This window comes from Glycine max, chromosome 9 (genome assembly GCF_000004515.6).
Source record: "Glycine max cultivar Williams 82 chromosome 9, Glycine_max_v4.0, whole genome shotgun sequence".
In the NCBI taxonomy this organism is placed as follows: domain Eukaryota; kingdom Viridiplantae; phylum Streptophyta; class Magnoliopsida; order Fabales; family Fabaceae; genus Glycine; species Glycine max.
This window is the reverse complement of record NC_038245.2, coordinates 27,930,931-27,955,263: the sequence shown is the minus strand read 5'-3', so window position 1 is coordinate 27,955,263 and position 24,333 is coordinate 27,930,931. Positions and strand designations below refer to the sequence as shown.

Sequence of the window (24,333 nt, the reverse complement as noted above, 5' to 3'; positions counted from 1 at the left end):
CATGCCTATAAGGAAGATGCTCAATTGGTGGATGGTTTACTATAGCTTTACCTTTATTAGTGGTTTTTTCATTTGATTTCTTCATCACTTCTTCACTTACCACTTTCTTTTTCCACTTTTTCACTAGTCACCACTTCATCATTTTTCTCATTTCCTTTTTCAACTCATTCTTTATTCTTTTTCTCATCATTATCCTTCAAACCAACCACAGTCCCCCACCTTGTTGTAATTAAATTACAATGTTCCTTTGGGTTGACCTATGTGGTTGCTGAGAAAGATACACTTCCATGTTCAGATAGTTGTTTTGCTAGTTGTCCAACTTGAACTTCTAGATTTTTAATAGAAGCATTAGTGTTCTTATGGTTTGTGATGGATACCTGCATAAACTGTGTTAAATTATCTTCCATATTTGATATTCTATTTGGTTGAGCTTGCTATTGTTGTAGACCCCTATTTGAAAAACCTCCGTAAGAGTTGCTATAGAAGGACCTACAAAAGAAGTGTTAGTGGGATTGGAATTTTGTGGTCTCCAGCCATAAAGCTGATTTGAACTTAAGCCACCTCTATAGCCTTGGTAGCTTCCTTGAAATTTTTGTTGAGGTCTGGCTTGGTTTTGCAGATAATGGGCCTCTTCTTCTTGTTGTCCATCACTAGGTGCTGAACAGTGGCCATTATGATGGTTACCACCACAGAAATCACATCTCAAAATTTGTTGAACTCGGTGAGCTTAATTTTTTTTTTGTGGTCCACCTTGGTGATATTGCTGTGGAAGTTGGCCTATCTGCTTTGTTAAGGCCTCAATTTGTTGTGTCAAGAGTTTTTTTTCTAAGTGTCCAACTCCATTATAACTTTTATTTGAGTTGGAGCTCTATCGTGATGACTTTGATAATCACTAGCTGCTACGGAGTCAATCATTATAATAGCTTCCTCTGGACTCATGGACATCATAGTGCCTCTAGTTGAGGAATCAAGACCATCTTGGTTTGAGGTTTCAAACCACTATAGAAGATATGCAGCTGTGCAACATCATCAAAGTTATGGTTTGGGCACCTCTGCAACAAAGCTTTGAATCTCTCCCACGTCTCACAGGGAGGTTTGTCAGATCCTTGGGAAAAATTCACAATGGCGGATTTTTCATTTATAAATCTTGATGGAGGAAGGAACCTCGCTATGAATTTTTCCTCCACCTCTTCCCAAGTATTAAGGCTTTTATTTAGATGTGATTGAAGCCATGTTTTTGCCTTACCTACTAATGAAAATGGAAAAGCTCTGAGGTAGATATCTTTAGCATCTTCGTCAGACGCTCCCATAGTACTGCATAGTTCCATGAAGGTAGACAAATGTTTGTATGGATCCTCATGATCCATTCCAGCAAAGGAATGTAAGCCAATTAGACTATGTAGTGCTGGCTTTAATTCCACGACCTTATTGCTGAAAAGAAGAATGACTATGCTGTTGTAATGCTTTGGTCCTTGTTGATAAGCATAGTCACCAAGAGTTCTCCTTGGTGGTCTATTTCTTTCTCCTCCTCGATCAACCATGTTATTTTCTACAAGTGGCTTATTAGTTGAAAGATAATCAGAAGAAGAAGACTTACCCGGTGTTTCAGTGGTTGCTTATTTCTTTTTCTTCCTATTATTCCTTTTAGTCTTGCTAATTTTCGGATCAAATGGCATTGTATCTGCAAGAAATTTACCTCACATAAAGGAAAAAAGAACACACTACAAAACCCGTAAACACCAAGGTTAGTGAAAATTAAAGTAAGAGAAAATTTATACAAGATCAAAATGAAATAAATAGATACAAAGGTAAGATAAAAATAAAAGAGGGAATTTATACAAAATTAAAATAAAAGAAATAATTACAAAGGAAAATAGCCTATCAAACTGAAATTTTAAATCCGAAAGAACTAACTGGATGACTAAAGTCCCCGACAATGGCACCAGAAACTTGTTAGGACTTTTGGCAAGCATACCAATTGTCGTTGCAAGTTACACATTTATAAAAGAGTTCATCTCCACAGGGACTTGAGTTTACTTACTTCATTCGAATAAAGATTATCAATTCAATAGTTATGTACAAATTTAATCGAATGTCATTGGTTTTGGTTTAACTAACTAAAGATAACTTAAAGTAAAAGAATAGTGAAAATAAAGAATTTATGGAAATAACGAAATTAACAGAATTCAGTGCATTAGAAATATGTAAATTACAAAAACAACAATAACAACTTAAATATATTCAAGAAAACATAGGATTGGATTTCATCGTTCATACCCTTAGTATCCTAATAAGATTAACATATATGAATCATTTTCTAACATTACTGATGCACACATTAAGTTATCCCAAGTCGATCCCTCGCACTTGGGACCAAAGAATATTTACTAAATATCGATCTCTCGCATATGCAGTAAATACCCCAGCATTACAATTATATTCTCGTGCTTTTTGCAATCAAAATGTTATGCTCTATTCTTAGCAATGTAACGTAAAGAGTAAAATCATTCAACTCAAATTCTAAGATTACTTTCCAGTATCACTTAAGATTCAATTTCATGACACTAGTGATAAAAAAGAATATGATCCAATTTCATGACACTAGTGATAAAAAATCATTATGAGTAGAATGAAATCACCAATAACGAGTAAAAAAGACTCATACATATATGATATCAAAAGGGATACATAAGGGTACAAAAATTAAATCCAATGCTTAAGAAAAACTAACTGATCATTGTGCAGAGCATAAGACTAACAAGAGAAATGACAAAGGATATGATCCACGGTCACAACTCTGCAGTGCCTCGACTCCACTTTCCTTTTTCTCCTTCTTCTTCCTCAGCCTCTGTGTGTTTTCCTCACTACTGAAGGCTGTTGGATTCTTCTTTCCTTCAACAATGCATGGCTATTTTTAGAAAACAACCTAGGAGAGTAGAAAAACTTTCCCAGGTGAGTTGTAGCTTGCCCAGGCGAGTTGCTTGCTTAGGGCTGCAGTAAGATCTTGAGCCCAGGCGAGCTAGTTGCTAGCTTGGGCGAATTTGGGTCAGAAATCTTTGTGAAAAATACCATTTTGACCATCTTTTGGCTCTGTGTTTGGATCTAACAAACAACCCTCAAAACCTACAAAATCTTGATGATTTTTTCATATTTAAACAACAACATTAGTAAATGTACACTATATATAAAACAACTAGATTTAAAGGTAGTTTATAAGAAAACTATTACAATCGAAAGATAAGTGCTAACAATTTAATCCTAAAAATAACTGAATTTTGGCACTTATCAGGTAGACGAGTCCAATATCCATTATACACTTAAGGTACTTGAGTATACATTTCACAACTTGCCAATGTTCCATTTCAAGATTACCCATATGCCTATTCACAACACTAACTGCTTGTGTTAGGTCCAGCCTGGTGCATACCATAGCATACATGAGACTACCTACAACACTTTGTTAGTCATCTTATACGACTAACTTTTGTATAGAAAATTTTTACAAAATGTATATATTTTCCCCAATTTATGGTTCTTTTTGTAGGATTGTAAATAAATTTTGCTTTGTTTTTATCTGTGCTCAGTAGAAGCCTTGCTCTTGGAATTAATGTCAAATTATCCTCCATTTCAGGCAAAAAGGAGCTATTTTGAAAAAGTGCTAAAGTTGATGTCTCGCTAAGCGAGCTCAATGCGCTTAGCGAGTGTCATCCACTAAGCGAGGCATCAACACCCTTAGCGGATAGGAAGAATCTGGAAGGGAATCTATCACGCAGGCACGCGCTCAGCATGTCATCAGCTCGCTCAGTGAGTCGTTTGTCTCCTTCCATGCTTAGCGCGAGTTTGGTGCTGAGCAAAAATTCACTTACTCACGCTAAGCACGAAAATGGAGCTAAGCACGACGTCGAGGTCATTCAGCCCTTTTTAAGCCTAGAATAGCAGAAAAGAGAGGAGACGGAAAAAGAGAGCACTGAATAACCGTAAGAGCTTGAAGAGTGAAATACACAGAGGCAAAGAATAGAGCAAAGGAGCCAAGTTTTGATCTTTTAGGAAGATTTGTGAGTTTTTGAGTGATTGTGAGATTCCTAGAGGTGGAGGAGACATCCCTACACCTTTGTAAGCAAGCAGTTTCTCTTAATTCCTCTTCTTCATTGTAAAATGAGCTTCCTTGCTATGGAAGGCTAAACCCTCAGTTGGGGATTTTTGCTGAGTAATTGATGTAAACTCTTTCCCTATCTAATTAAGGTTATTTTATGTGTTCATTGTTTCTATCAACACTTTATTATTGCATGCTTGTGGCTTGATCACCCATATGTGTGTACTGTTAGGGGCTTTAGCATTGAAAGATGTATTGTCACCCTAGAACTTGATAGAGCACGATTAGGTTATCATATGTCTGGACATGAAGTGCGGTAATCTAGTTTTTATTATGCTGTGATCATAAAGTTGTTCAATTAAGCTAAGTTCAACAAGTGACATTTGCGAACGAAGTTTAATTAGAATTAGGCTAAACTCACAAGACATCGGTGTTTAGTACTTGAGCCTTCAGCATAGAACACAAAAACATCTTTAATTAGAGAAACATCCTTAATTGAATCAATTTGCTCAGTAAGAGGACCCAACGCCTTTAGATATCCGTTTTCACACTTACTTGATCATGTTTATTGCTTTGTAATTAGAATAGAACATACTTTTACTGATGCAATCCTACCCTGCAAGGGCATTGGATAGAAGACTCCAAGTAGATTGAGCCAGAGATCCAAGGGAAGACCCTAGGGTTCTCATGAGCCTTAGGGTAGATTTTGAGCCCATGGGCTAAGTATGAGCCCGCTTATCTTTGTAAATATTAGAATAGGTTTTTTCCTTCGTTTAGGCCTTGTATTTTGGCCATTCTAGTAGTATAGGGTTTTAGCCTTGTATTTTGAGGCATTTTGAGTAGTCTTTGTAGTAGGGACTTTTTTTTTTGTATTTTCATGTATTTTGTCATGGGGGTGAGCTTAGCTATTATAGGGGGGTGTGTAGCTAAGTTATAGCTTCTCATCTCAAGGAGGTGAGCTTAGCTATTAGAGAGGTGTGTGTAGCTAAGCTCTAGCTTCTTTAGGAATCTTTTCAAGGAAGCTTCTCAAGGAGGTGAGCTTAGTTATTAGAGGGGTGTGTGTAGCTAAGCTCTAGCTTCTCAAGAAAGTTTTCTCAAAGAAGCTTCTCAAGGAAGTTTTCTCAAGAAAGCTTCTCAAGGAAGCTACCTAGTCTATAAATAGAAACATGTGTAACACTTGTTGTAACTTTGATGAATGAGAGTCTTGTGAGACACAACTCAAAGTTCAACTTCTCTCCCTTTTTCTTCTTTCAATTTCGTGCTCCCCCCTCTCTCTTTCTCTCCCTCTTTCTTTTCCTCTATTGAAGCATCCTCTCCAAGCTTCTTATCTAAGGCTCATCTTGGTGGTGAAGCTCCTTCTTCCATGGCTTATTCCTTAGTGGATGGCGCCTCCTCTCACCTCTTCTCCTTTGTCTTCTGCTGCATCTCCATGGTGGAAAATCACCATTAAAGGACCTCATTGAAGCTCAAAGATTCAGCCTCCATAGAAGCCCCACAAGCAAGCTTCCATCAAGTGGTAATCAGAGCACAAGAGCTTCGAGTAGGTGCTCCTTAAACCTCCATTAAATTTTTTTCTTTACCTTCTCTTCCATTGTTGTTTCTTCATTTTTCTCCATGTATCTCCTCACATGTCTTGTGCTAAATGTTGTTAACATGATTCTTTAGAGTTTCCACCGATTAAACTTGCTATAGAAGCTAGATTTGATTTTCTATGGTTCAAATTTCTTGTTCTTGTTCTTGAACCATGAATTATGTTGAGTTTAGGTTCCTTTGAGTTTTGTCTTGTTATTTTTTTTGGCTGAAACCTAAACCATAAAATTCTTACAAAAATATTAAAGTAGAAGAAAACCTCAAAAATCTAGAGTGACTTGTTCACCTATTGTAGTTTTGTCATAGAAGTCATGTCTAGTCATGAAACTTGTCACATAAGATTTCTTATGTTGTGCTGAGTTTTATTTTCTTGTTTCTTTGTCTAACTCATTTGTTCATGAGTGTATGAAATTCTTTTAGCCTATTATTTGATTTGAGTCAAATCTTGCATGCTAATTAGTCCTTAACATGTTCATGCAAAATTCTTAGAAAGTCTTTGATTGTGAACCTTTTCTTGAACTTTTAGGTTTCCTTATGATTGTGTCTATTGTGAATTTGAGTTTTGGTGATTGAATTGCTGGCTGAAATTTTGATCCTAATCGAATATTGAACTCCTAAAACTGTGGTAAACAAGATTAGTGAGTTCAACATACATAGTAAGGTTGAAAGTAAGCCCAAGGCAATCAATATACCATGCTTAAAAAAAAAAATCGCTGGTGCTGGCAGCTTGGACATACAAACTTGTAAAAATTACTGAGAATTTGTTACTTCGAATTTTGAGCTGAAATTTTTACTGAATTTTCTAGAAATCTGTAAAAAAGTTATACAAAAAGAAAAAAGTGATTTGGATAAAAGGAAAAAATACTAAAAATCACACAATTTGGCAGAAAAATCAGTATCCAGGAAAAAAAAAGTGAAAGGGAAGTGTGCTTGTTGTTTTGGCCCAAAATTTATTCTATAATTGGTGCCTATGTTATACCAATCTTAGTTCCAAAATTTCAATAGAAAATTAGTGTGAAAACAAGTGCCAAAGCTAGAGGTTTGTTGAGTCTTTTTTTTAGTTTTTTTACTCTACTCTAGAGCCATTCTAAGTTTCTCTTTGAGTCCTAACTTGCTTCTATGTCCTTTTCATTGCTTTAATTGTTGAATAATCCTAGAAAAAAATGTCTTGTTAAAATTCCATTGGTTTAACTTTCATTTCATTTTTTGGTCTTTGGTTATTGTTGTCTCTTTGTTTCCTTGTTTGTGAGTTGCCATATAGGGAATTGGAAAGGAGGATTGGTGCCATCCCTTGAAGAATTTGAGTCAAGAAGCAAGGGGCCAACCACCTTATGAGCTATTGGACTAAGAAACACTTCAAATTGAGTGAATCACCAAAGAGAGAAAAACCACCAAAATTGAGGACCTTTTTGCAATTTTGTAATTGACAATTTACTTTACTTTCATTGCTTTCAAATTTTGTAACAAAAAGGCCTTTCGTTGGAAGTAAGTTGGGAACCTCCAATAGGTCACCCTACTTCCCAGCTGTGATTACGGGCCTTTATCAGTTCCACGGAGTGCCCGTCACCCCCAACAAGTTCATCAGGCCCCCTATTAACTGGGCTTTCATCAAGAAGTACTGCACCCCCAGGCAAGCGTAGGGTGAGACACCGCAGCAGCCTAGGGATAGCTGGCAGTGGGCAACAGACGCACTGCCACCACCTCTAGAGTTCACCTCAGCTCATCCACAAAAAGGTTAGAGCATTGCTTACGACACATGGCCGACCAATAGGCGGTCAAGTCCAAAGCCAAAGGTAAGCAAAGTACTAGGTCCATGACCGACATGTCATAAGGCCTCCAGCTCAAGACATTAAAGAAGCGCTACTAGGAGGCAACCTAGTACCTTTTAAATCTCTGCTTGTTATTTGATCAACTTTGTTTCTCAAGTAGGACACACCTAGTTGCTCATGATCCTAGGAACTTAAAAAAAAAAAAACAAGCACAAGCTCAGAAGGTAGTCATACCTCACAAAACATATGTATGTGTGTTTAGGTAGGAAAAATACCTTAGATATGCATGTATATAGCAAAATACCTCACAAAATATATGCATGTATGTTTAGGTGGCAAGATACCTTGGATATGCATGTATATAGCAAAAATACCTCACAAGAATATACACATGTTTAGCTAGCAAAATACTTCATAAAAAAAACAAAAACAAAAAGAGAACAAAAAATATATCTTTCGGCTAAAAAGCCAACATGCTTTTGAAATAACTTCCAGCTTTTCTTTTAAAAAAGATTCACTGATTATAACTAGTTTTTTTGAAAAAATGTGTATACAGCTGAAGGGGGAATGTTGTGAAAATTTTCCGAACGCCCAAAATGGACTCGGATGAATGCATAAATTGATAAAGGAGCATATTTTGGAAATACTGGGTTGACTTAAAATAGGGAAAATGAATCCTGAGCCCTAGTGTCACATAACCATAAAAACTTGATGCTTGAGTGTCTGCATGGGTGCATGCATGACCAGTTTTGCATAAAATTTCCTAATCATCATTGTTGCATGTGTATCATGGAAATAATGTGGGACATCCCCTTTATCCCTGAACCGCTGGCCGAACCCTGACATATATCATGACCAGCAGTTCTACAAGCCTTGAGCCAAAATCCCAACTTATCATAAACCTTGACCCAGGGTGAGAATGTCAATCCTTGCCCTCGGAAGAAAACAAAAAGGAAAATTTCCAATCAAAGAGTGGGAGAAAGCAAAAAAAGGAAGAAAATTTCCAATCAAAGAGTGGGAGAAAGCAAAAAAGAAAGAAAGTTCCCGATCAAAGATCGGAAGAAAATAGAAGAAATATACAGAAAGGTCTTTGGACCAGACAATATCTGAACAATATAGAATGGTCACCAAGTTAAAAAAAAGAAAAGAAACCACGACCTAAAGTGGTCCTCTCCCTTTGATTGCCAACCAAAATCCTATGCGCTAGCAACTTTCTCGCCCCGCACTAAACAAAAAAACAGAAAAGGAAGAGGCAAAAACACTCAAAGCCAAATTCCCCACCAAAAAACTCCATTCCCAAGAAAAAGTCCTATTGATCCATGATCACGCATGTAATCTTTGATTTGATAGGAAATGATTTGCAAAATCAAGTCATGACATATCTATGGTTCGGAATTAGGATAAAACACTTACCTGTGTGAGATTGATACACTTTGAGTGATTTTCTTCTATTTTTGTTGAACCCAGTGCTTCCTCTAAATGGTCATTTAGAAACGAAATGCTAACATCCAAAATCTCATTTATGGTTATGAGAAAATTTCATCAACATACTCTCCTTCCCCGATAGACACATTTTTTTTCATCCAAAAAGCATATGTTGCTCTGATCAGTTGGAAGTTTTGTCTCTTTACTAAAGCATGTTCGCATTTTAGTGAAGAAAACACCGAGACTATTTTTAGTCTCACAATTAGCAAGAACTACATAGGTCTGAGTTCCTCATCACAAATTGAGGATACGTAGGAGCAAAAGTCCTGCTTTTGTCGACCATCCCACCTTTTGTTACCGTGACCCAAGAGTCCGGTGGCATGCGGAGCCACATGACCGTGGGATCCCCAAATTCGTATGTTCCATCATTTATCATTTGTATGTTATCTTGTTTCTATGACTTGAGGGACTAACGTTTGTTTTGTTTTTTCGATTGTCTTTTGTTTTGTGCATACATTTTGTTTGGACTGTTGCGTTAATGCTTACTTTGTTATTGTTGATAATGTTTGTTGAAATTCTTAAACCTTGTAGAGTTTTCCTTTAGGAACGTCGTCCTAAAAATAAAACGAACAAAAAATCATGATAACGCCAAGAATAAAAAAAAAGAGAAAAAGAAAGAGGGGTTGTGAACAAATGTCGTGTCTATATATAAAGAAAAGAAAATATTTTTTTATATGTAAAAAGTGTATGGAAAGATTTTGTGTGTGTGTAAATAATGTGTGAAAAAAAATTCTTGTGTGTGAGCCATGAGTGTATATAAAGAAGTTTTTGTATAAACCACGATTTGTATGTTGAAAAACGAAAAAGAAGTCTTTGAACAGGAATAGAGTTGTTATATAGACCGTGTTGATATAAAGAGAAAGAGTTTTTCATACATGTGTATACAAAGAAAGTTTATCGTGTATAGGAATGTAGGTGTACAAAGAAAAGCTTTTCTCATAGATGGCGATGGATGTATAGTTTTTGCAAACATAAAAAAATGAGACAAAAAAGAAAAAGAATGAAAGACCTCGAAGGTCGGCATGTTATGGTCATAGGAAGCATAAATCATTCGTAGAGAGCAAACATATCTTTTGGAAACAAGAGACTGACGCTAAGAGTTCATTTTCCAAAATAACCGAGATAAGAATGGATGGATTCATTGAACCGATGAAAGAACATAATTTGGAAATATTGGGTCTACTTGTGTAAATCCCAAGCCATAAACTGGATGTTTGAGTACCCACCTAGCTGTAGCCATGACTAATTTTGCACGTTGTTTCCAAATCATCATTGTTACACGTGCCTCGTGGAAATAATATGGAAATTCAACCCGAGACCGACACCTTGACACACGAATTTGTTTTGCCCCAGATATCAAAATCGGGCTTGCACGATGAAAAGACCATGTTGAGACACAACCTTAAGCTACTATGAACCTTGGCCCATGAAAAGAATCCTCATCCTTTCCCTCAAAGAAAAGGACAGTAGAATATCCTCAAGGGAGAGCGAATAACGAATGCTAAAACCCGAATTCCTAAACAAAGATCGGAAAGGAAGAAATGAAAAGAAGGAAAAGAAAAGGAAAAGAAGGATTCCCGATCGAAGATCGGAAGAAAGTAAAAAGGAAAAGATCAGAGGAAAACAGAATAATTCCCGATCAATAATGGATAGCAAGAAAGAGGACAGGAGATCTTCGGACCAAATAAATTTTCAGCGAGGTAAATAACCACCGATAAAGGGAAAACACATTTTTAAAGTGGTTCTTCCTTTGGGAATGCCATTCAAAGTCGCTCTCGACTGGCGATATCCCGCACCACATAAACAAAGAGGAAAAGACCGAAACACCCAGCTTCCTCTCCAAAAACACTACCCTCGAGAAAATCCTATTGATCCGTGATCGTGCGTGTGATCTTTTGGTTCAATAGGAAATCATGTGCAAAATAAAGTCATGGTGCAGTTATGGTTTGGGATTAGGGTAAAACTCTTGCCTGTGTGAGTTTTTATACACTTTGAGTGATTTTATTCCCAGTTTCAGTTTGACCCGACGTTTCCCCTGAATGTTCATTTAAAAGCTAAATGTTGACATCCTGCCCTTCATTTTCGGTTACAAGGAAAATTACTTTTGGCATGGGTATATTGTTTCTCTAAGATATGGTGCTCTCGCGAATGATTTATTTTTCCTTGCTAAAGCATGTTCACCTTTTTAGGTGAAAAAACCCGGTGGACCATTCAGTCCTGCCAACGAATCTTATCCGGAGCCCCACGAATTGATTGCCTAGCGCTGTTCGTGCATCCTCCACCAATGAATCTTATCCGGAGCCCCATGAATTGATTGTCATTCATGCATCCTCCACCATCGAGTCTAGAGCCCCACAAATTGATTGCCTAGCGCTGTTCGTCTATCCTCCACCCTCAAATCATATTCGGAGCCCCATGAATTGATTGTCATTCATGCATCCTCCACCATCGAGGCTGGAGCCCCACGAATTGATTGCCTAGCGCTGTTCGTCTATCCTCCACCCTCAAATCTTATCCGGAGCCCCATGAATTGATTGTCATTCATGCATCCTCCACCATCGAGTCTGGAGCCCCACGAATTGATTGCCTAGCGCTGTTCGTCTATCCTCCACCCTCAAATCTTATTCGGAGTCCCATGAATTGATTGCCTAGCGTTGTTCATGCGTCCTCCACCATCGAGTTCGGAGCCCCACGAATTGATTGCCTAGCGCTGTTCATGTATCCTCCATCGTCCTATTCGGAGCCCCATGAATTGATTGCCTAGCGCTGTTCATGTACACTTTTCTAGCAACATATGTAGGTTTAAAGTATAGTCATTATAGTAAAAAAAAATTGGCACATGTAGTGATTACAATTTATTATTTCATCATTGCATAGTAGTAAATAATCTGAGCATAGATTGAAGATGTTTTGTTATGCCATCTGGGACTTCCTTGTGAATGTTTCTTTAAAATAACATTTGCATACTTTCCTAACCACTGATCTCCATTATATGCTCAGGAAAAATCAGAAGAGAATGTTTCTTCGAGGACTTTGACGGCCATGAGCAAATATTCCAGGCAACATTTGGTAACAAATGGTATACATGGTCCTTCAACAATTGGAGAAGTTCTTCCTCTGAACATTCCACATCTGGGTTTGAATGGAGGGAACATTCAAATAGGACAAACAAGTGGAAAAATGAAAGTGATACTGAGCATGAAGATGATGACTCATGTTGTGAAGGATCAAGTTCTGATAGGACTGTTCTGGGTCTGCCTCCAACAGGTCCATTAAAGATTGAAGATGTTAAAAATGCGTAAGTGCTTCAGCATTTCTGTTCGGTGCAAGACCTTTTACCAGACATAAAGACAATATATACATTATAAACTGCTAATATATGTTTATTTCCCTTGTAGTATCCGGTTATCGGCTTTAAAATGGCATCCTGATAAGCATCAGGGCCCTTCCCAGGTGAGTTTGAAATATTCCTTTGACCAATTTGCATCTTAAATACATGTTAGAAACTTGGAATTGAAAGGGGCATTATGTATGACAATTGACAACTTCATATGTTAGGTTGACAGCCAACCCACCCTACTCGAAACTCAGTATCACCTACAAACTGTCTTCTTGGATGTAGGTGTAAAGTATAATCCATCCAGAACTACCATGTGTGTTGACCCTCTTGATGAATAAATTTATGCACAAAAGTAGTTGACAAGTACTGTAGAATTGGCATTATATACCATCTATGACATTTATGAACAATGGCTAAATAGCCATCTGTGTCTGTCTGGTGGCTTTTATGGTGCACCCTCTCATAAAGGGTGCACTACTAGTCCTACTAATATCTGCATTGATTAAAATGAATTTTGCATCAATGGATAATATTCATTGATCATTACCTATAATTTTTTTAGTAGGTTATTTTTAAAATTTTATATTGATAAAAAAGTCTCCCTAAAAATTGGAAATTGTTAACCAGCCCTTCAAAAAAGAAGGAAAAAAAAATGGGAAGTAACGAATGTCTTTGGTGGGTTTTTCAGCAAATAGGTATTGTGCATCTCTGTTTAGACAGTGGTATATGCGCATTCTTTTATTAAAAATTGAAAAGAAGATTCAAATTGCTTGAATTCAGCACAAAACTTGAGAATGTAGTTCATTTTTACTGGTTTTCCATCGATTGTAGGCAGCTCTGATGGTCAATGGTTTTCAATGTTTGCAAAGGGACAACTGAAAATTTATTTCATATATGAAGGATGAATGACAAATATAGGTTATACTCTGAATAGCGAATTGTAAAAAATTATATCAGGTGTTTTGAGCACAACAAAAGTCACCTTTCATTCTTCATCTTTTGGTTATTGTAAGTGTGCTATCTGGTCTCATGTTTGCGCTTTACCTTCATGTGATGGCAGGCAATGGCTGAAGAAAAATTCAAACTGTGTGTAAATGCATACAAAACATTATGCAATGCTCTCTCCCCATCTTAGGTGGCTTGTTACAGCTTCAAGTCAGTAAAGATATCCATCACAATTGATCAATGTAGTACGATTAAATTTATTATTTTGGGTTGGCATTTAATTCACAGTAAGGTCATAATTTCACTCTCTTAGTGGAAAAGAAGTTAATTTTTTGACGCAAATATAATTTTCCGACTATGGGATGCTCCCTTGAGTTATATCTTGTGATTTGATGATCATTAGACATTTTTTAAAGAGTAATTACTACAAAGCAAAATAATCATCTCATGCGGATTTGTTAACAGAATCAGGATGGAATGCAATGGAACAATCATGTTTTTCCTTTCGTTATGTTTATAATAATTTCATGTCTATTTTTGTTTTATTTTTAAAAACTTAATTAGAATATAGTAACAGTATAAAGGTTTGTTACAGACTTACACTCATTTAATAGTGTAAAGGTTTTTTAAAATTGTTGATTTTTATAATCAATTATTTTAAAATTATAGAATATTTTTTAATGGATTGATAAATCGAGAAATTATGAAAATTAAATTCTATTTTCAATGTATTAAATATAGAACAGAATTTATGCATTAATTCGTAACAGATTGAGTAAACGCTATCTTAAATGTATCGATATGGAAGTTGAAGTGATTCACAGCTTAAAAAGTGGTTTCTTTTACACCAATTTGAGATAGATTGCCTCATTCATTGCTCGTTTTGTTGCACTAGTTTGGCAAAAGACAAGCACAAAAGATATATTTTTTATGATATTTCAAGGCTACAAAAGAAAGATCACAAGATGCTCTTGAGAAAGTGTTTGGGGACAACGATTGGGGCGTGGGGTTAGTCCCTTTTTGTGTAATGCAGTAAGTGTGTGGATTTATGTGCTCTATTACTCTCCACACAGAACGGTGTAATGCAGCAAGAATCTCACCACAGAAGCTGATTCAATCTTTTTGACAAATACCAATTGAAGTCCTGGATTCGAATTCCGCAATTGACATTTTTAACAAAATTAACCCCATAAAAAAAATCATTTCTCTTCTTAATACTTTCAATTTTCAAAGATGCATTCTTTTCAAACACTTGAAAGAGAATAGAATACACTCATAATCATAGGCTACTTACTATAAAGCAATATAGACCTTTTGACTGGCCTTAGCAATCTACGGATCTAACCGTTTCTCGGTTAATAACTAAAATAAATAAAAAAATGCACAGAACGAATGATAAGAGAATGGATTTGATTCCAGAACTAACACTGAAGTAGAAATTAAAAGCAAAGAAGAACGACAGAGGAAGAGATCATAAAAGCGTAGATCAAGATCAAGAAGCCAAAATGCAGAGCCCAATTCCTCTTAAACTTTCCGAAATAGGTCTCAGGGGGTTCCTGGTAGTGAATCTCGAACTCGTCGTCGGCAACAACGGAATCGTAGTCGGCATTGGCGGCGGCGAGTCTGATCTTGATGTCCCTGAATTTCTCGGTGGCCAAGCCGAGGGTGAGCTTGTGGCAGCGGCGCTGGTACTTGAAGGCGTTGATGCACCTTAGGGTTTGGGCGACGGAGACGTAGAAGATGAGGTGGGCGATGGAGAGGAGGGTGATGGGGATCCAGCAGTGGCGGCATTGGAGGCGGGGGGACTGGGCCAGGGCCAGGAAGACGAGGCCCAGGAAGATGAAGAATATCTGGAAGAGCTTGTGGAGCTCCTTCTTCTGGAGGTCGATGGCACGCTTCTTCTCCAAGGTTTTCTCGAAGTGGAGCTGGATTATGGTGTTCAGGGCCTGGAAGGCTGTTTCTTTCGACTGGTGCTGGTGCTGGATGCTGCTTTCGTACTCTGCCATGGATGGAATCTAAGGTCTTCCCTTGTCCTTGTCCCGACAACAACGTTGCCACATTTCTTCGCCCAGGTTATTATTGCTACTCCTATACTCTTATACTACTACCTCCCAATCCATAGGCTTTTAAGCTATGCATATGTTATTTTTATTGAAAGGTAAAATATTATGTTGTTTATGATTTTTTACATTTTTATATAATATTTAAAAAAAAAACTTAATTAATGGTCTAAGATTCTAAAAGTTAAAATATAGTCTTACTAATGCTTGTTGTCACAGTAACACTGGTCTCGGTAACTTAGCCACTTAGGTTGGTAAAAAAACTTTTACATAAACGGTGTAATGAATTATCTCAAATTTCATTGACCTCATTTTGTTTAGCACTAGTATTTACTTTTTTTTAACTTGAGAATATGAAATAGAATTAATTTATTAGAATTGTGTTTACTTATATTTTTATTTCTCTTTAATTTAATTATATTTAAAGATTATTGACTGATGGGAGATACTTTACTTCCTCCATCTTTTATAAGTAAAAAATAAAATTCAAATACTGATATGGATGATTCAGCATTGAGGAATATGCATTAGGGGGTATGTGATTAGATTATATATTAAAAAAAATCAATTTTATCTATTTTGTATTATTAATTTATTAAAATAGTATAAACTTAGTTTTCTCATTCAAGCTATCTTAACTTATATGTATACATCCTTTATTTTATGAAATTTTTTCATATACATTAAAGATTAAGGTATTAAATAAAGATATTTTAGTTTAAATATTAAACAGGGCCAACCTCGTCAGGTTCGACGCTTCCGAGATCGCAAAGGACAAGCGCGGTTGGATCTTCGATCCCATAGCACCCATTATTGTTGGATGCAATTGGAATACGGCGTCGTTTTTGGTTTGGAAGTGTTTACCGCGTGTTCGTTTGTGGTTCGTCTCTCTCATTCGAATTCTTTTTCTCTCTAGTTCGAATTTCTCACTCAGACTCTCTTTTTCTCTGGTTTGTCTCTCTTTCCTATTGTTTGATTAGGGTTTGATTTAGGTCTAATTCGCGATGTTCCTCTTGTTATAGAGGATCTAAGCGATTGAGTTTTTGAATTTGTCGGCTTATGTGCAGGGCCAGCCTTGAACACCTGTGTGTTAGACTTTTGTTGTGTGTTAGATTTCACCCCTCTGTGTGTTGAGTTAATTTGGGGATTTGTATAGATTTCTGCAACAATGATTGTTCATGCTCATCATGATCTAAAATAATATTTGCTCGAATGGAATTGTGAATATTTGTGTCTTCTTCCCTGTGTTGATGCATTTTACATGGCTTTATAAATTATAAACAATATCTTTTATTTTTTGTTAGATATCTGAATCTGATACACATCACAATATTGTGAACTTTATGACTTGATTAAATTTTATGAATAAACTCGTTACAATTTTGTAGAAAAAATTATCTGTAGGCTTTCATATTATCATATATGTCTAACATTATGCTGATATCAATCTAGATCATATATAACTTTCACTATGCTCATAAAATAATTTTCAATGCCTGTTTAGTTTTACTTTCTTTTTAAATTCAGGTGAAATTTTAATTTTTCTCCCCACTGTGTTAGTGGCATTTCTCATTGGTAAAGAATTTCTTATTTTGTGTTTAATTCCTGTGTTTGCTAAATGAAGTCTATAATGTGATATTTCATTACTTTGCCTGACTAAAGCATGTTAACTAATTTTAAACCTTAAATGTTTTTTTCCTATACTTTCACCTAGTTACCCAATTGAAATTACAAATTTTAATCTTGGGGTCAATAACAAATTAGTTCTAAATTCTAATATCACCATATATCCTCACTACCAACTTTAGTAGAAAATTGATGTAAATGTTGAACTATTATTGAGTGTAAATTTTAATCAATGCAAGACAGGCATTGTAATGCTTGTGTCATATTTCTCTAATTTGTGCAGAAACAATTCTCTGAACTACTGATTAAGGCAGCTAGTGATTATGGTGCTTTGACAGCATCAGTGGCAAATTTTTAGTGGAGAGGAATGAAAGAGGATAGGGTCATGCTGCATTTTGATTTTTGACAGGTGTAGGCTAGGGGAGGCAATAAATCTGTGCAGAGATCCATCATTAATATTGGACAGATGGTTCTTCTTCATGGATTGACACTGTTCACAGTAAACCATGCATGACATGCAATTGCTATACTTATTAGCTTTAATGGAACCATCAGTTGCCTATATGTCATGATGTCTTTATGATCATTCTTTTTAATTTTCCCTGCATATAAGTTCTACTTTCTTTTGTACTAATTGATTTTTAATATTTTGTTTTGCTTTTGTACAGAATTATTTTCCCTTCAGTGGCATTTCTCACTGGTAGTGATCTTGTTCCTGGGCCTGCTGCTGGAGTGTTTCCTTCAAGGTATTCTTACCTGCATTACTTTTTTTAATCTCTTAACAGAATTGTTAATCCCCCCCCCCCCCCCCCCCCCCTTTTTCTCTAATTCTTATATGTTTTATTCTTTGAAACTTTCCTCTCTTGATTTCAGGGGTGGTCATGGCATTGGTGGAAGCATGCTTGTAGGTAAGTTTAAAATATTCCAATCTAGTTATATGAAATTGTGTATTATTTTTGCATAACCAGAATTGTTGATGCTTAAGTTCAACACTTGGAAGCAGGGCCTAATGACCCCCGTTGGTTTGGTGGTATTGGTGGAGATCCTGCTTTTCCTGGAGGATTGCCGTAAGTTGTTTACATCTCCTTTTTATTATTTCCAAGTGATCAGTGTAGTTAAAGGCAGTGCAACCTACAAAGCATGCCTTAGGTGCTAAGGTGGGGGAAGGGAAGGTTCCAAGTTCTTGCTCTGAAGCAATGTAACTTCAATGAGGTGTACATCACATCACTTGTACCTTGACTATTAGTTTTCTGTGAGAGCCTGACTAAAATGTGCTAATAGACCCCAGCCCATGAAAAGCGTTAGCTTTCATGTATAATACAACTAAGGAAGTTATGCAATAAATGTGAGAAACGTCACCAACTGCCTAACCAAATTCAACCACCATCAAAGCAAACAGTTACCTTTTTTTTTTCCCATTCAACTATTTACATGATTTGGCACTTTCTATGACCATTTAAAACTTTTATTTATTGATTTTATTGGTATATTTTTGCCACCAACAAGCTTCTGCTGTTTAAGTTTTTCCCCTAATATCCAAGCACCTTTGCTTTACTTGCTTGCTTTGCTCTTCAATTTGTTTTCTATAATTGACTTCATATCATTTGAATCTACAATGCTCTTTTAAAACCAATTTTAGAGGTGTTTAGAACTTCTTTCAATCTTATAAGATACTAAAATCAATAATAAAATGTTCAATATTAATTAATTGTTTTTTTTTTTGGAAAAAAATTAGCTATTGCTGACACTAATAGTGGTAGAAATTCAAAAAATATCATTGGTAAAACATTCATGGAATAACTATTCATTAGTGTTGAGATGTTTTTTTGGGTACATATATTGTTAAGATGTTTGTTTATATTGAAAAGAAAATAAACTTGCAAGTAAATTGAAAAGGGGTGTTTCTAGTAATAAGGGTGTAAGTTTTAATTGCCAACAAAAATACAATTTTAAGGCCCATATCTTGTGGGCTGTAGCGTGCTCATTCCATGATTCCTATGATGTAGGAGAGCCAGAAAGAAACGAGGTTAGCGAGACAACCTCGGCGTAGTTGTGGCCTTACCTCAACCCCCCTCCCCAAAAACTATTCTTTCAAAACGACGACGGTGTTAGCTTCAGATTCCTTTAAATTTGGTTGCACTCTAACTCACGCAGCCCATAGCAAGCCGCTTTCTTCCTCCTTCGATATGCAATTAGCACGATGGCGAAACTTGTTGTCTCCGAAGACTCACGCTATTCCCTCTCTTATGCATTTCTCCGAGTTTCATTCCGAGTTTCATTCCACTCCTTATTCATGTCAGAAGTGGAACAACAAATTCAACTCCGTGAGTTTTTTTTTTTTTTCTTGTTCTATTTAAAAATTTTCTGATTTCCAAAAGGCCATTTGCTTTCGTGGTGGTGTCAATATATGACAAAATGAGAGACTTTTACATTACATGATATACAAACAAATGTTTGTCTATCATCTTTTTTTTAGTTTGGGTTGTTTATGTTCTCATTTCTTCTTGGACAAGTGATTAACTTTTTACTAACTACGACAAAGCTTGGAAATTAATACAATATTTTTATTTTTTTTTACTTACAGGATGTAAAAAAATGTCAACAACCATCTAAGGTATGCATTGGAGCGTATAACTAGAAAAAAAGGAATATATAGGCTGTTTTTCTTAGGTGATCTAGCACATATGTTTTGGCCTATTTTTGTATAAATATAAGAAGCATATCAAACCGATCATTATATGCGTTCTAACATTGTAAAGTATTATACCATGCATTGTATTGTTGGTATTTTAAATTTTCTCCATCATGTAAACTGGTTTATACAAGGAGAGAGGGCAGCAATTTGGGCATGTCCAGTTGAATGCCTCTTGAACACATTCACACATGACAACACCTAAGTTAGCTGGTACCTGTTAAGCTGTTTCTGTATGGTGAAGATTTTCTACCCCTTAAATTAGACATGTAGTGAAACTGCTATTTCCCTTTGTAGATAATGGATTCAAGCCCTAATTTAAAAGAAAATCAGGGAAGGGTTGAGAGAAGGAAAGATATATTCACATTTTGTACTATATTCTGTATCTTTTCCTGTTTTCTTTGACTATTGAGTGTGCTTAGTTAACATATGACATCTTTTATTGTTTCTGTTTACAAATACAAGGAATTTCAGAATCAATTGCTGCACTATTATGGTTGATGAATTTTTTTTGCCAAGTACTAAAATTATGTGCAAGCTTGCATTTATTGCTGAACAAATCTTTAGTCTTGCATGTATTAGAGTGGGTTGCACTCCTATGATCAGATTGTATTGATTTTTCATTTCTCAAGCTCAAGGGAGTTTTTAACTATTAGATGCTATAAGATTTTTTATTGATGTGCAATATCGATTGTATTCTTAAGAAATGCAGATGGAAATTTGTTTAGCATGTAGTTTACGACTGACATAATTATGTCTCCCATGTGTTACTTTACTTCATATAACTGTTATGGGGAAAACTCTGCTGCTTGTTTGACATCAATATAATTATTAATATTGTTGCTTTACTGAGGATGGAAATGTGAATTTCAGAATCACATAAAATTTATTACACGTCAGAAGCGTGCTGACGCAAAGAAAGCACTCAATAGTCTTCTTTACAATAATGGAGCCTCTAAATTTTCTTTTGAGGTATGTTTTTTAAGATCTTACTGTTGAGAAACTTTGTTATTTTATGTTATTATCACTAATTCCTTTTGTATTGTTCACTGTCCCTGTGTTTGCTAAAAAATTTCTGGGTGAGGATTTGTGTGTGTAAAGTATGTGGATTAAGCAGAGATGGACTAAAAGTGTGAACTAGTGGCTTTTGGAGTAAAAATTTTGCACTATTTAGATGGGACTTTCTCCATGAATTGGCCATGAACTCATGATAAATAATTGCCTGTAGACAACAGGTGCTGGATGGGAAATCCAAACAGTACATGTGTATAGCTTGATAACAGACTCTTTATGAAAAAAGAGTGAGAGTATATTAACGAACCCCATATGTGTGTGTGTGTGAGAGAGAGAGAGAGAGAAAGAGGAGGGAGGGAGGGATTGATTTATACTGGTATGAGTCAAATCACTCTTACATAGTTTTCTCACAAACTTCATTGTTGGATCCAAAGCTTTTACCATATGAGTCAAATTGGCTTTTGGTTATTTGTATGAATGATAGGTATTTTTGTGTTGATGATTTGTGGTTTTTTGTATGCATAGTGTTGCCCATTGTTCTAGTTGCAATTAAAACTAACTAAAACCTACCTGCTGAGTATAGCCTGTCAATCAATTTCAATCTCATTTAGAAGTAAAGACTTGTCTCCCTGAAAAGCCATGAGCAATGGCTGGAGAATTATCCTCTCCCCCTCCAGCTAACAATCATAGAGATGTTAAGGAATTAAATCACATTAACCTGAAAATGCTTCTCATTCTTTTTCACACATTTCTAAGATGTTTTTGCTTGTACTTGATACCTTACATTGTGTTCTATTTGTATGCACTGGAATTGCTAACTGTCAACAATTGACAATGACAATGTTTTATACTTCCTCCTAGGAAAAGTGTGGATACCAAGGTAGATTTTCCAATAAAGGTCAGCCAAAATCTGGTCAACATTCTGGTGGAAAACCACAAAAGAAAAGTAAACGTGAGTTCTTCGTAGTTCACATTTATAGTTTGTTCCTTCATTTTTTTTCCCCATCACTTCTTCCCCAACCCACCCTCAACATCACCAACATTTATAGTTTAAAATGAAAAGGCCAACCCTTATTTCGTAGGCAAAGATTGTTTTCCTGATTTACCCCATTTTGAGTTACATTTGTAATATTTAATTTAAAATCTCAGGAAATATATGTATTTCATTCAATTATTTTTAATGGATGTTTATGAAGAAAAGTACACTTTTCTAGCAATATATGTAGGTTTAAAGTACTGTCATTATAGTTAAAAAAAATTGGCACATAATTACAATATATTAATTTCATCATTGCAGAGTAGTAAATAATCTGAGCATAGATTGAAGATGTTTTGTTATGCCATCTGGGACTTCCTTGTGATTGTTTCTTTTAAATAACATTTGCTTACTTTCCTAACCACTGATCTCCATTATATGTTCAGGAAAAATCAGAAGAGAATGTTTCTCCGAGGACTTTGACGGCCACACTGAGCAAATATTCCAGGCAACATTTGGTAACAAATGGTATACATGGTCCTTCAACAATTGGAGCAGTTCGTCCTCTGAACATTCCACATCTGGGTTTGAATGGAGGGAACATTCAAATAGGACAAGCAAGTGGAAAAATGAAAGTGATACTGAGCATGAAGATGATGACTCATGTTGTGAAGGATCAAGTTCTGATAGAACTGTTCTGGGTCTGCCTCCAACAGGTCCATTAAAGATTGAAGATGTTAAAAATGCGTAAGTGCTTCAGCATTTCTGTTCAGTGCAAGGCCTTTTACCGGACATAAAGACAATATATGCATTATAAACTGCTAATATATGTTTATTTCCCTTGTAGTTTCCGGTTATCAGCTTTAAAATGGCATCCTGATAAGCATCAGGGCCCTTCCCAGGTGAGTTTGAAATATTCCTTTGACCGATTTGCATCTTAAATACATGTTAGAAATTTGGAATTCAAAGGGGCATTATGTATGACAATTGACAACTTCATATGTTAGGTTGACAGCTAACCCACCCACTCGAAACTCAGTATCACCTACAAACTGTCTTCTTGAGTGTAGGTGTAAAGTATAATCCATCCCGAACTACCATTTATGTTGTGACCCTAATTGGCATTATATACCATCTATGACATTTATGAACAATGGATAAATAGCCATCTGTGTCTGTCTGGTGGCTTTTATGGTGCGCCCTCTCATAAAGGGTGCACTATCAGTCCTACTAATATCTGCATTGATTAAAATGAATTTTGCATCAATGGTTAATTTTCACTGATCATTACCTATAATTTTTTTAGTAGGTTATTTTTAAAATTTGATATTGATAAAAAGTCTCCCTAAAAATTGGAAATTGTTAGCCAGCCCTTCATAAAAGAAGAAAAAAAATGGGAGGTAACGAATGTCTTTGATGGGTTTTTCAGCAAATAGGTTTTGTGCATCTCTGTTTAGGCTGATATATGTGCATTCTTTTATTAAAAAATGAAAAGAAGATTCAAATTGCTTGAATTCAGCACAAAACTTGAAAATGTAGTTCATTTTTACTGGTTTTCCATCAATTGTAGGCAGCTCTGATGGTCAATGGTTTTCAATGTTTGCAAAGGGACAACTGAAAATTTATTGTCATATATGAAGGATGAATGACAAATATAGGTTATACTCTGAATAGCCAATTGTAAAAAATTGTATCAGGTGTTTTGAGCACAACAAAAGTCACCTTTCATTCTTCATCTTTTGGTTATTGTAAGTGTGCTATCTGGTCTCATGTTTGCGCTTTACCTTTATGTGATGGCAGGCAATGGCTGAAGAAAAATTCAAACTGTGTGTAAATGCATACAAAACATTATGCAATGCTCTCTCCCCATCTTAGGTGGCTTGTTACAGCTTCAAGTCAGTAAAGATATCCATCACAATTGATCAATGTTGTACGATTAAATTTATTATTTTGGGTTGGCATTTAATTCACAGTAAGGTCATAATTGCACTCTCTTAGTGGAAAAGAAGTTAATTTTTTGACGCAAATATAATTTTCCAACTATGGGATGCTCCCTTGAGTTATATCTTGTGATTTGATGATCATTAGACATTTTTTAAAGAGTAATTACTACAAAGCAAAATAATCATCTCATGCGGATTTGTTAACAGAATCAGGATGGAATGCAATGGAACAATCATGTTTTTCCTTTCGTTATGTTTATAATAATTTCATGTCTATTTTTGTTTTATTTTAAAAAACTTAATTAGAATATAGTAACAGTATAAAGGGTTGTTACAGACTTACACTCATTTAATAGTGTAAAGGTTTTTTAAAATTGTTGATTTTTATAATCAATTATTTTAAAATTATAGAATATTTTTTAATGGATTGATAATACGAGAAATTATGAAAATTAAATTCTATTTTCAATGTATTAAATATAGAACAGAATTTATGCATTAATTCGTAACTGATTGAGTAAACGCTATCTTAAATGTATCGATATGGAAGTTGAAGTGATTCACAGCTTAAAAAGTGGTTTCTTTTACACCAATTTGAGATAGATGGCCTCATTCATTGCTCCTTTTGTTGCACTAGTTTGGCAAAAGACAAGCACACAAAAGATATATTTTTTATGATATTTCAAGGCTACAAAAGAAAGATCAAGTCCTGGATTCGAATTCGACGATTGACATTTCAAACACTTGATAGAGAATAGAATATACTCATAACCATAGGCTACTTACTATAAAGCAATATA

The 24,333-nt window shown here is 35.6% G+C and overlaps 3 protein-coding genes across 16 annotated transcripts; 2 read left to right on the top strand and 1 right to left on the bottom strand.

Annotated features, from left to right (window-relative positions):
• Window positions 1–10,582: 10,582 nt before the first annotated feature.
• On the top strand, window positions 10,583–13,564 carry LOC100815841 (uncharacterized). Its single transcript, XM_014761652.2, has 4 exons — window positions 10,583–10,637; window positions 11,938–12,235; window positions 12,336–12,390; window positions 13,338–13,564. The coding sequence occupies exons 1-4, from the start codon at window positions 10,583–10,585 to the stop codon at window positions 13,410–13,412; spliced, it is 483 nt and encodes a 160-aa protein (XP_014617138.2). The 3' UTR covers window positions 13,413–13,564.
• Window positions 13,565–14,570: 1,006 nt separating this feature from the next.
• On the bottom strand, window positions 14,571–15,292 carry LOC100789277 (uncharacterized). Its single transcript, NM_001252854.3, has one exon. The coding sequence runs from the start codon at window positions 15,226–15,228 to the stop codon at window positions 14,662–14,664; it is 567 nt and encodes a 188-aa protein (NP_001239783.1). The 5' UTR covers window positions 15,229–15,292; the 3' UTR covers window positions 14,571–14,661.
• On the top strand, window positions 15,156–23,653 carry LOC100787858 (uncharacterized). Of its 14 annotated transcripts, XM_041005521.1 has the most exons (14): window positions 15,156–15,294; window positions 16,016–16,232; window positions 17,192–17,407; window positions 17,577–17,654; window positions 17,782–17,816; window positions 17,912–17,975; window positions 19,063–19,232; window positions 19,493–19,522; window positions 20,474–20,572; window positions 21,476–21,566; window positions 22,037–22,337; window positions 22,438–22,492; window positions 22,598–22,656; window positions 23,391–23,431. In XM_041005521.1, the coding sequence occupies exons 6-13, from the start codon at window positions 17,918–17,920 to the stop codon at window positions 22,607–22,609; spliced, it is 816 nt and encodes a 271-aa protein (XP_040861455.1). In that variant the 5' UTR covers window positions 15,156–15,294; window positions 16,016–16,232; window positions 17,192–17,407; window positions 17,577–17,654; window positions 17,782–17,816; window positions 17,912–17,917; the 3' UTR covers window positions 22,610–22,656; window positions 23,391–23,431. The 14 variants fall into 14 exon arrangements, 12 of the variants coding, with proteins under 12 accessions (XP_040861455.1, XP_040861453.1, XP_014617587.1 ...); XM_041005519.1 differs by lacking the exon at window positions 22,598–22,656 and having other exon boundaries at window positions 23,391–23,653; XR_005886549.1 differs by lacking the exons at window positions 15,156–15,294; window positions 22,598–22,656 and adding an exon at window positions 23,161–23,287 and having other exon boundaries at window positions 16,000–16,162.
• The last annotated feature ends 680 nt before the right edge of the window (window positions 23,654–24,333 follow it).

What these genes read in the sequence shown, in the direction of transcription:
- LOC100815841 (XM_014761652.2), top strand. Translation starts at nt 10,583, where the DNA reads ATGGATAGCAAGAAAGAGGACAGGAGATCTTCGGACCAAATAAATTTT. An exon ending in ATTGAAGATGTTAAAAATGC is followed by an intron (nt 12,236 to 12,335) that starts GTAAGTGCTTCA and finishes TTTCCCTTGTAG; the next exon opens with TATCCGGTTATCGGCTTTAA. An exon ending in AGCATCAGGGCCCTTCCCAG is followed by an intron (nt 12,391 to 13,337) that starts GTGAGTTTGAAA and finishes ATGTGATGGCAG; the next exon opens with GCAATGGCTGAAGAAAAATT.
- LOC100789277 (NM_001252854.3), bottom strand. Translation starts at nt 15,228, where the DNA reads ATGGCAGAGTACGAAAGCAGCATCCAGCACCAGCACCAGTCGAAAGAA.
- LOC100787858 (XM_041005519.1), top strand. Translation starts at nt 17,918, where the DNA reads ATGACCCCCGTTGGTTTGGTGGTATTGGTGGAGATCCTGCTTTTCCTG. An exon ending in CCTCTAAATTTTCTTTTGAG is followed by an intron (nt 20,573 to 21,475) that starts GTATGTTTTTTA and finishes ACTTCCTCCTAG; the next exon opens with GAAAAGTGTGGATACCAAGG. An exon ending in ACCACAAAAGAAAAGTAAAC is followed by an intron (nt 21,567 to 22,036) that starts GTGAGTTCTTCG and finishes TTATATGTTCAG; the next exon opens with GAAAAATCAGAAGAGAATGT.